This window comes from Eleutherodactylus coqui, chromosome 7, assembly GCF_035609145.1.
Source record: "Eleutherodactylus coqui strain aEleCoq1 chromosome 7, aEleCoq1.hap1, whole genome shotgun sequence".
NCBI lineage: Eukaryota > Metazoa > Chordata > Amphibia > Anura > Eleutherodactylidae > Eleutherodactylus > Eleutherodactylus coqui.
Window position 1 is genome coordinate 211,601,165 of NC_089843.1, and position 12,162 is coordinate 211,613,326.

The following is a 12,162-nucleotide window of genomic DNA, read 5'->3' on the forward strand; positions in this document are numbered from 1 at the left end:
TTAATTCCCGCCGTAAATTTACAGCACTTGGTCCTTAACAGGTAAATGCCAGCATTTTAGCACAGATAATACATGCAGACGGCAATTGTGGAATCTGCAATATAAATCTGCCCTTGTGAGCCCAGCCTTATGAGTTACCTTTTCTTCTGTCTGGACTTGGATGTGCTGCTTGAGTTCTTCCATTTGCTTAAGACTGGGGATGCTTCCAGATGGAATATAATAAGGAGTAACACAGAGGTCAGTACAAAGAGCCAGGTCTTCTTCCTGTAGTCTCTTTAGTTCTTCTAGTCGGTCACTCTTCTGTTTTGTAAGAAATTCTAATCTTACTCTCAAGTCCTTCTCAGTTTGAAGGATAGTTGCATTTTCATCCAGCTGCAAAATCATAATGAAAGTCACTCAAAAGGCAAACTTATGTTAGAAGACAAAAAAAAAAAGAGACACATAATTACAGGTATAAGTTGCAGGAACCCCTGCCCATAAATAGCCTATGGGTAATCTTCAGTTGATATGGTAACAGACAGTAATGTATGGAGACTAGCATCACTACAGACACAGCATACCCTTCTATCAGCAATAGTGACTCATCAGGGATATTCTTACCATACACCATGAAGTACAGCACGAGTGACTGGGATGCATCTGTTCTGTCCACATACAGAGGCAGCGAGTCTCCTGGCAGACTATATACTATATACACAATTACATTGCGTATGGGCGACATTACATACGCAATGCCACTTTGAGACAAAGAATTTAAAAAAAAACAAAAAAAAAACAAGGACACAAGTCACACTGCGCATGACATCATGCACGAGATTCATGGTCATGCGCAGTGAACATACGCTGCCATACGTGGCAATAGCGGGCTCCCAAAGTGGTAAAACGCTGATACACGCAGCATTATGCATGCGGCTGTGTGAAAGTCCTTAATCTGCAAATATTTAACATTCAATCAGGATGAAGACTGTATTTGTATAGAAACCACAAAAAAAAATGTCACTCCTGCTGTGCGCATTACCTTGACTGGTGCTGAAGGTGGTAATGCTCCCCACCTGCTGTGAATCAAGTCTTGTCTTCCAGAAGACTGTCTTTCACTAGTGGATTTCCACAGCACTGATTAAGGGGATTACCTGAGACTTTAAAACCAACAGCCTATTGTTTGGATAGGCCATTAGTATCAGGTCATGGGCGTCTGACTGGCAGCACTGCTGAAAGCCAGCTGTTTATGGGGCCGGGCACTCTGCACCCCCTTCATTTACCAGGTACAGCGTAGTATTTCTATTAAAGGCTGTGCTTTCTATTACAATTCACTACGGCTTCGTCCCATTAATGAAACTGAGCTGTAACAGGCATAAGGCACCATTGTCCACGGCTGTATGGGTAAAATGCTGCGGATCTCCCCACAACGGTTTACCGCTTTTGTAAACACAGCGTCTGCCAGCAGAGACCGTGTATTGCGCATGCCCATGCATCACACGCACACGGTCATGTGAAATGTGACTTAAATTTGTATGAAATCGATGCAATGTATTGCGAATGGACAGCGTTGCATACACTGACTATGCAAATGTATAGGGTACACAGAGATAGAGAATGCTACAGCCTATTTCTTATGCGTATCTACACGCACATGGGCATGGATCAATCGATTCAGTTTATCGATTTCATTCACCATACACCCATGCAATGCATGCGTAATTCGCGGTGGAAAAAAAAAAAAAAAAAAAAAAACACCTGTAGACATAAGCTTTAACAGCAACTAAAAGCGCAGAGCTGTAGACAATGGAAATAATACTTTCTAGAGAGCCGCTGCCCCTTTACAAAGCTGTACGAGTTTGGAAACATGATTTCAGGCTCTTGGTACTACATTTTGCAATCCACTTCTCACCTTATAGTCCTCAATGGATAAATCACGGCACAGATCTTTCATTTGCTTTTTGCAGAAGTCAATACTTTTTTCAATTCTGCCTTTCATTTCCCTTTCCTCACGTATCATACGGTTAAACAATTCCTACAAAAGAGAAACAATTAAGAAAATACAAGGAATGAGCCTTAAAGAATATTAGGGAAGACAATGAAAGGAAAAAAAAAAAATAGCAATCTGTATTAGATTCTTAAGGAGACACTCCAGTCCTGGGACAAAGTTTGGTAATGCTACCAAGCGCTCTGGTAGTTTTGCCATGATCTGCCAGGGGCCCCCTCGCTGCTCCATGATGGCCACACTGTATGTTGTCACAGGTACTCTGTGTTTCTAAGGCTGGCTGTCTACGGACGGGTTGTCATTGCGAGATCCGCAGCGATAAATCACCCGTAGACCTTGTATGACCCGCTTTCCATAGGCCAACTATGGAAGGCGCATCCCGACGTCCACGAGCAGAGAATCTTAGCGATTTTCCAAGGTAAGCCCATTAATTAGATGTCAGTTCTCCCCCCTGCTCCTCGGCGGAAAAATATCGCTAGCGATACTCCGCCTTGGCTGTGGACAGGCAGCCTAAGGAAGGGGGGCATCTGCATGAAGACCCTTGAAACACATAGTTGCAGTTTGGAAACATTCTAGTAACCTCGGACTGTTAATTGGTCCAGTTCTAGTGTCAGGGGGTGGGATTGTGCCCCAGAGACGCAAGTAAATTTTCTATGGAGAATTCTAAATTTACATGGCAGTATCGAATGAGCGTCCATCTTCACACTTGTGTGTATATTTTTATTTGTGTCGCTTGGACGTGGCTGCACTTAATGTTTAATGCAGATTCTAGTGAATAGAGTGTATGATACAAGTTCCTGTTATACACCACCAGATGGCGTCACACACTTTGGGTATAGCAACCTATAGTTATAGGTTTATCCTGCTCCTGTGATACCACAGCATTAGGACTCATGTCCACGGGCATAATTGCAGAATCTGTGCATCTCAGCTACATGGATGATCCGCAGTTCAATATGAATATAGACTATCATTGGGCATCTGCAGGTATTTAAATACCTGCAATACCATTTTTTCCCAGCATGCAAATCGCATGATGGGGAAAAAAACCCCCACTTTTCTGCAGATTCTGCAGGGATGGCTTCCATTGAAGTCAATGGAAGCTGTCTGATCTGTGGCACACCCTATGGATGTGCCGCGGATCCGTGGGAAAGCAGGAGATTTAAAACAAACAATAGGCATGGTGCATGGGCACAGCACGACGGCTGGCGTGTGGAGCGCGTCCACCCTGCAGAAGAAGATCTGTCCATGAAGGAGAAGACCCGCACAACAGCTGGACAGGCAAGTTTTTTGCCTCATGGCTACAGGCACAGCTGGAATCTGCTGTGGGATTCTGCACTGAGAATCTGTGCGTGCCCGTGGGCATGAGGCCTTAGTGCCTCACTTTCTAAGTGCGTTTCCTACGTAGTGCATCACAAGCCGCTGATCTGTTGGCAGTGCTCACGTGAGCAACACTAATCAATCCAAAAGCAGCACCAAGTACCTACAAGTACATAGGCACCAAGGGAAAGGGAAGTATTGCAGCCATCTTGGAAGACCAGAGAGGGGGATGTAGAACACAGCAGATCTGTGGCAGAAAAAAAATGGGGTACCTGTAATATTACAACCCCTCTCTGGGGACAAATTTGCACCAAGGGCATTTGTTCTCTTTAAACTAGGTTTGTAAAACTGCGATATTGATGACCTTGCCTTAGGAAAGGCCATAAATATCTGATTAGTGGGGGGGTTTGACACTCAGCGCCCCACCAAATCAACTGATTGAAGGGGCCATGGAACTACAGCAGTCATATTCCCTGCCTTGTTTACTAGGCCCAATACCATGTGTTTTATATTGGCTGTGCTTTATAATACAGTAGCCCAATCCTACTTAAGTGCATAGAACTGCTACAAAACACATGGCACTAGGTCTGGCCAACAATAAGGCCCAATGTCCACAGGCGGATTTGAACTGTTGGGAGTTCTGCAAATCAAGCCGCCCATACAGAAGCATCGGCGTCCCCACTGGAATTAACCCCTTGAGTGGCACGCCCGGAAAATTTCCGGGACGAGCTCCACTGCTCATAGCAACATAGCCCGGAAGATTTCCGGGCTATGTATCACTATGGGAGCTGCAGAGCACAATGCCACAATCTGTGGCAGTGTGCTCTGCCTGCACAGACCCACAGAGAACAAAGCAAGGGCTTTGAAAAACCAGCAGAAGATATTGCCGATCTGCCGGCAATCTCCTGCTTTGTTTACAGGTTGCCATAGAGACCATCGGCTTGTCAGAAGCAAGCCGATGGTCTCTGTGGCAGGGAGAGCTTGGTGCTTGGCTGTCAGAGGACAGCTAGGTACCAGCTCTTACAGCAGAGATCAGAGAAAACCTCCGATCTCTGCTGTGTTAACCCTTTACATGCTGCAGTCTGTGACTGCAGCATGCAAAGGGCTGTCACTGCAGCATGTAAAGGGCTGTCACCATTGGACCCCCGGAATGTGATCCGGGGTCCTGATGGGTCCCTGTGGAAGTCCCCTAAAGGGACAAAAAAAAAAAAAAAGTTACAAAATTATAAAAAAAAAATAAAAAAAAAGACTTGTCTCCCTTTACTTTGTAAAAAAAATCAATACAATCACACATGTGGTATCCATGCGTCGTAATGACCCAGAGAAGGACGTTAATGCATTATTTAACCCCTTAATGACATGGCCCCTTTTTTTCTTTTTTCCCCCATTTCTTTTTTTTCCTCCCCCCTGTTTAAAAAAATCACAACTTGTCCCACAAAAAACAAGCCCTCATATGGCCATGTCAATGGAAAAATGAAAAAGTTATGGCTCTTGAGACGCAACTGCAAAACTAGTTGAAATTCAATGATTAGACCATTTTAAAAAACCTGCCCTGGTGGGCAAGACAGGGTGGTAGGAAACCCGCCACTCAAGGGGTTAAAGCATGCATTTATTTTGCGTACCTTTTGGTCTGGAAAACAAAATCGCAGCACGCTTTATTTCACTGCAGTTCCCACACTGACAGCTTCCATTAAAGTCAATGGAAGCCATCTGATACGTGGCCTGCCCGCAGCTGACACTACGGACGGGCTGTGGATACAACAGGAAAGCAGATTTTTTTAAAAATGTAAAAAAAATCTGTACTGCGTATATTTGACGGTGAGCCGCTAGGACCATGCACTGCACAGCGAACCCGGAAGTAGCGAGGTCCACGCAGACACTGCCTGCAAGACACAAGTATGCAGGGGGGATTCCTTGCAGAATGTCACACATGGAATCCGACTCACCTGTGTATATGAGGCCTAAAGGAGTAGCAACTGTCGCTGGAGCACTTGGCCCCTTCAGTCAGTTAGCTGGTGGGGATAATTGTCCCTGAAAACCCCTTTAAACAAAGTTTGAAAAGAGTTAAAACGTATAGCCTCCCATGCTTCTGGTTTACAGCATTTAAATAGTATTAATAGAAAAGCATGCGAGTGAAAACTTCGTGGTCCATTTGTCAGCGTTTCTGGACTGATAAGAACTTCCTGGATGGACTGGTCACTATGGATGAGACCTGGATTTATTTGTATGACCCTGAAACCAAGGAGCAGTCAGAGAGTGGAGGCACAGTGGTTCTCAGCCACTAAGGTGATGGCGTCTGTGTCCTGGGATAAGGAGGGCTGCTGCTAGTGGACGACCTTCACAATGGTTCCACCATCAATGCAAGGGATTACATTGAACTTTTGGACTAATTGAAGGCAGCTCTGAAAATGCGGCAAGCTGTCCAAAGGAGTCTTGGTCCTGCAAGAATACGCCTCCGCTCACACTGCACAAGCGACCACAGCAAAACTGGTGGAGCTAGGCTTCCAGCTGGTTGACCACCCACCTTATTCACCAGATCTAGCTCCCTCCGACTATCATCTGTTTCCAAACCTGAAGACAGACCTCAAGGGGACCAAATTTCACCCCACTTCTGATGCCATGGCTGCTACGGATGACTGGTGTGAGGCACAACCGAAATCCTTTTTGCAAGGCTTACAGAACTTGTAATACTGATGTAAGAAGTGTGTTGGGATCAGTGGGGAGTATGTGGAGTAAATGGAAAGTCAGACTTATCAGCAGCCCCTCATATTATATGAGTTCTGTCCGATACCGATACGAATGGAGCACACACGTGTTAACGCATTGATTTCAATCTGTTTATTCACAAGTGATTTTTCTCCTGCAACAATATTTTTTAATGCTGGATATGGTATTTTTGAGACTAGCTTCTCGTCCCAATATAGTGTTCGCCCGTGTTAATGTAGCCTTAGGCCTCATGTCCACGGGGAAAATCAGATCCGCTGCAGATTCTACATGTAGAATCTGCAGCGGGTCCCTCCTGCCCCGCGGACATGAGCGCCGAAAATGCAAATAAATCAGAATAAACTTACCTCCGATCCGCTCCGTTTCTTCTCTTCGCTGCGGCGTCATCTTCTCTCGTCGCGGCCGGATCTTCATTCTTCGGCTCGGCGGATGTGGACGATGACGTCGGTGACGTGCCCCGCGCATGCGCCGGGCCGAAGCAAAATGATCCGGCCGCGGCTGAGAGCAGATGGCGCCGCGGAGAAGAGAAGAACCGGAGCGGGTGAGTAAAATATGATTTTTGTGTCCCGCGGATCCGGACGGCTTCCATAGGCTTCAATAGAAGCCTGCGGGAGCCGTCCCCGCGGGAGACCCGCATGAAAATGGAGCATGGTCCAGATTTTTCCATGCTCCATTTTTTTTAAAATCACTTTTATTGACGATCCGCGGGTATTTATGTACCCGCGGGTGGTCAATGCATCCCTATGGGGTGCGGATCCGCATGCAGGAAATCCGCTGCGGATCCTAAATCCTATTTTCCCCGTGGACATGAGCCCTTAGGCATTACGCTAGATCCACAGAGAAGCTCATCATCAAGCCAGAAGGGGCTGTCTATATTATATGAAGACAAGACAGTAGAAGCCACTCACCTCAATGTGCTTCTTCACTTCTTCAATCCTCTGCAAACGCATCTCCTCTTTGATACCTAGCCCATCCCAAATGTCTACAAGAGTTGCTAGGGCTTGGTTTGTGCTGGAGATTACAGAGGAAGCCAAAACCTCACTGTAGTGTGGAGAAAAAAAAAGTAGTATTTTAGGAGCAAAACTAAATATATTCAATAAAAGAAACTCAATACGGTAAGTGTCATAATGAGGAAATAAGCAATTTACAGAAGACCTGACACTGGATCAAGTGATCCAATGCATCGCCACCCACCGAGAGTCAGTGATGGGGACAACCCACTAGACACTTCAAGAGTGCCAGAAGAGGGATGTGAGAAGAGGCAGTTGGGGTGAAGGGAGGAGGGGAGCATGAGGCGGCAAAAATTGAGTCTAGTCAGCGTAGCCACAGCTGTGAGCTATGGAGCGAGCCTGCCGACTTCATCCAGTCACTGGTCCTCCTGCTGCAGCTTAGAATAGGAATGGAGCATTTCATCAGAATCCGGCCCCACATGTATACAGTATAAGGCCGGCTGCACACGAGCGTGACGGGCTCCGCCGCGGAATATTCCGCGGCGAAGCCCGTCACGGCGTCCCCCAGAGACCCCATACTTACCAGCGTATCTGGCGTTTTCGCTCCTGCATGACGCTTCTCCGCCCACCGCGTCACATGACGCGGCCGGCCGCGTCATATGACGCGCCGGCCGCGTCATATGACACGGCGGCGGTAGGTGGGGAAGTGTTTTCACGCCATCTTCGGCTGTGTTACAGCGGGAGATAGCGTGAACGGACGGCTTCCATTGACTGCAATGGAAGCCGTCAGCGCGTACACCCGCGGCAAATAGAGCATGCTGCGGGTGAGGACGGGAGATTTCACGGTGCGGAATTCCGCGGTGGAATTCCGCACTGTGCCCTGAGCTATTAGGTTCAATAGAACCTAATAGCTGCAGGCAACGCAGCGGATTTTCGCCGCGAATTACGCGGCGGAAATCCGTTCGTGGGAAGGAGGCCTAAAGGAGCTTAACATACAAGCAAGGGAACCCTTTTTAATCCATTCCTCACGCAGACATTTGCCAAAATGCGTTTCTCAGCAGCGTTGTCATGCATTTTTGACAACGTTTTGCTGTGCTGAAAGTGCAGCCAAGGATGCTGAAAAAAGAAAAAATAGAATAAAAAAAACCAAAAAAAAAACCACTCACCTAGCTGGTGCTGTCCGGGTCCCAGCCGCTGCTCTCCGGAGCTCCCGACTCTCGTCAACGCCAACAGAGGATCTTTTGCTAGTGACAGGGTTTGAAGACCACACTTCCAGCAAGAGATTGCTCTGATTGGCTGAGTCCGCTGAGTGTCAGTAGGCTCAGCCAATCACAGCTAGTGCTGGATGCACCAATCACAGCCATTCAATGGCTATGATTGGTCCCTGAGAGCTGGATGCACCAATCAGAGCAATCTCTCACGGGGAGGCAGGGATTTCAATTCTCGTCACTATCAATAGATGTTTTGTCGGCTCTAGAGAACGCCGGCCGGGACCCTGGCAGTGCCTGCTAAGTGAGTATTCCTTTTATTTTTAGGTATTGCAGCTAGCGCTTGCGTTTGGGGCTACTAAAAACGTGGTACAAAGTTGTGCCGTGTTTTCAGCAGCGCTGAGACCGCTGCCAATTCATCTCAATGGGTGATGCAGGGCTGAAAGAGGCCAAAGATAGAACGTAGATCGCTGTCAAAGTGCAACATTGTAGACGCTGCGTTTTGACACTTGTGTGCACAACTACATTGAGATGAATAGGAGCATTGTACAGCATTTAGGGCAGCGCTAAACGCTGTACAAAAACATCTGTGAGGGAGGCCTTAAAGGGGTTGTCCCGCGAAAGCAAGTGGGGGTATACACTTCTGTATGGCCATATTAATGCACTTTGTAATATACATCGTGCATTAATTATGAGCCATACAGAAGTTATTCACTTACCTGCTCCGTTGCTGGCGTCCCCGTCGCCATGGTGCCGTCTAATTTCAGCGTCTAATCGCCCGATTAGACGCGCTTGCGCAGTCCGGTCTTCTCCCTGGTGAATGGGGCCTCTCGTGCCGGAGAGCTGGTCCTCGTAGCTCCGCCCCATCACGTGTGCCAATTCCAGCCAATCAGGAGGCTGGAATTGGCAATGGACCGCACAGAGCCCACGGTGCACCATGGGAGAAGACCCGCGGTGCATCGTCGGTGAAGATCCCGGCGGCCATCTTGCTAAGGTAAGGAAGAAGTCGCCGCAGCGCGGGGATTCGGGTAAGTACTAAACGTTTTTGTTTTTTTTTTAAACACATGCATTGGGTTTGTCTCACGCCGAACGGGGGGCCTATTGAAAAAAAAAAAAAAACGTTGCGGCGCGGGACAACCCCTTTAAGGCTAAAGGACGCACATACACACCTTCTGGCGGCAGGATTTGTGTGAAGCAGCAGGGCCCTTTAAATGCAGTGAAGTCTGACTGCCATTTAAATGTCCCGATCAGTGCAGTTTGGTTGTCATGGCAGCCCAGGGCCTTCTAAAGGCCCACAGGGCTATTATGAATTACTACCCATCAAGGTGTGTTTGTGGTACGTCTTGATGCACTGCTTGTCAGACTATAGTATAATGCAATACCATGTTATTGCATCGGACTATATGAGCGATCAAGTGATCATGAGTTCAAGTAACTTTAGGGAACGCTGGGATGTGGTGGGTGTTATGAAAGGCTAGAGCACATGGGCTTCCGGAAATACCTCATGTGACCCGAGTGTCAACACCAGCCCAATCTGGTAGGGATCACTGAGGTCACGCTGGACAAGGTTAATGGTCATGTGACCAGGTCAAGTTGGGTATTGTTTAACTTCACTTGACTAACTAGTTGATATTTAACAATACTGCTCATTTCTCCCTTCAGTGTCAGCAATGCCCCAATTTGGTGCGATTTGGTCAAATTTTGTATTTAGGCCCCCCACCCCATATCACATCCTGTATCCAAGCTAGAGGTGATACAACAGGGTACTAGAGCCTCCATGCCCGCCCGTATCACATCTTGTATCCAAGCTAGAGGCGGCCCAACAGGGTACTAGAGCCTCCATGCCCACCCGTATCACATCTTGTATCCAAGCTAGAGGCGGTACAACAGGATACTAGAGCCTCCATGCCTGCCCGTATCACATCTTGTATCCAAGCTAGAGGCGGTACAACAGGATACTAGAGCCTCCATGCCCGCCCGTATCACATCTTGTATCCAAGCTAGAGGCGGTACAACAGGGTACTAGAGCCTCCATGCCTGCCCGTATCACATCTTGTATCCAAGCTAGAGGTGTACAACAGGGTACTAGAGCCTCCATGGCCGCCTGTATCACATCTGGTATCCAAGCTAGAGGCGGTACAACAGGGTACTAGAGCCTCCATGGCCGCCTGTATCACATCCTGTATCCAAGCTAGAGGTGGTACAACAGGGTACTAGAGCCTCCATGCCCACCCGTATCACATCTGGTATCCAAGCTAGAGGCGGTACAACAGGGTACTAGAGCCTCCATGGCCGCCTGTATCACATCCTGTATCCAAGCTAGAGGTGGTACAACAGGGTGCTAGAGCCTCCATGCCCACCCGTATCACATCTGGTATCCAAGCTAGAGGCGGTACAACAGGGTACTAGAGCCTCCATGCCCACCCGTATCACATCTGGTATCCAAGCTAGAGGCGGTACAACAGGGTACTAGAGCCTCCATGGCCGCCTGTATCACATCCTGTATCCAAGCTAGAGGTGGTACAACAGGGTACTAGAGCCTCCATGCCCGCCCGTATCACATCTGGTATCCAAGCTAGAGGCATCCCAACAGGGTACTAGAGCCTCCATGCCTGCTCGTATCACATCTTGTATCCAAGCTAGAGGCAGTACAACAGGGTACTAGAGCTACCATGCCCAACCGTATCACATCTTGTATACAAGCTAGAGGCAGTACAACAGGGTACTGGCGCCTCCATGCCCGCCCGTATCACATCTGGTATCCAAGCTAGAGGCATCCCAACAGGGTACTAGAGCCTCCATGCCTGCTCGTATCACATCTTGTATCCAAGCTAGAGGCAGTACAACAGGGTACTAGAGCCTCCATGCCCGCCCGTATCACATCTTGTATCCAAGCTAGAGGCAGTATAACAGGGTACTAGAGCCTCCATGCCCGCCCGTATCACATCTTGTATCCAAGCTAGAGGCAGTATAACAGGGTACTAGAGCCTCCATGCCCCCGTACAGCACGGTCTGGGTATAGCCAGTATTCCCTCGCGCACACCGACAGCTCCCTACGCCCCTCCCCCCGCGCCTGTCACGGCTCCCGGTACCCCCTGTGTACACACCGCTGGACGGGGAGCCCCGTGCCCACCAGTGCCGGCAGGTACCGGCTGCCGTACAGTCTCACCTCTTCCTCGCGAACCGCGCCATGCTCACGTACACAGCGGCGGCGCTCTGCGCGCGACAGGATAACGGTCAGCAGCCGCGCAGACGGAGATTTCAAACGTCACTCCAGTGTCTGAGCGACGAATCTGATTGGAGGAGCACAGGAAAGGCGGGAACCACACGAGCTGCTGTCACGTGACAGTAGTGTTTTCAGGAAGGAGTTAGGCGAGTGACGTCACGGGGCGCAGCCGTTGCCATGGAGTCCTCAGGCGCTTTTATCATACGGGGCATGCTGAGACCTGTGGTCCACCATATATATATATACATATATATATATATATATATATATATATATATATGTACAGAGGTGTGCTGCTATTAGCTGTACATTCTATAAGCCACAGGGAAAGATTCAGCGGGTGACTGTTGGGCGGCTTCACACGGGCGTATTTGTATGCGCGATACGCAGTGAATGGAAGCCATAGATTTGAATGGATTCGTTCGCGGACGCGTATTTTTCACGCGTTTTACTCTTTTGGGTATTTGTGCACAAAAGCCCCATTAGACATTAACGTGAATGCGAGGGAAATACACTAGGAGATCCGTGAAATGCGCCATTTACGGTAAAATATAGCGATGCTGCGTAAAAAAGGGACGTTCCACAAGAACACGGCGCTCAGGCCTGCGCAAATGTATCAGCGCAGCTGATTGTGAGTCAAGGTCTGCACTCACGGTACATATTTTGACTCTCTTTTGCGGAAATACTGCAGCATTTCCGCACCGTGTAAACAATACCGTAAGGCCGGTTTTACACGGCCAGGAAAATAGCGCA

At 48.3% G+C, this 12,162-nt stretch overlaps 1 protein-coding gene across 2 annotated transcripts in view; it reads right to left on the minus strand.

Annotated features, from left to right (window-relative positions):
- LOC136573122 (protein regulator of cytokinesis 1-like) overlaps positions 1-11,485 on the minus strand; it is a 31,278-nt gene extending 19,793 nt beyond the window's left edge. For both annotated transcript variants that reach the window (XM_066574320.1, XM_066574319.1), the window contains exons 1-4: positions 11,353-11,485; positions 6,934-7,066; positions 1,889-2,011; positions 139-372 (exon numbers count right to left, since the gene is read on the minus strand). In XM_066574320.1, coding sequence (XP_066430417.1) covers positions 139-372; positions 1,889-2,011; positions 6,934-7,066; positions 11,353-11,375 — 513 coding nt within the window. In that variant the 5' untranslated portion in view covers positions 11,376-11,485. The remainder of the gene's footprint in view (positions 1-138; positions 373-1,888; positions 2,012-6,933; positions 7,067-11,352) is intronic.
- Between the last annotated feature and the right edge of the window lie 677 nt (positions 11,486-12,162).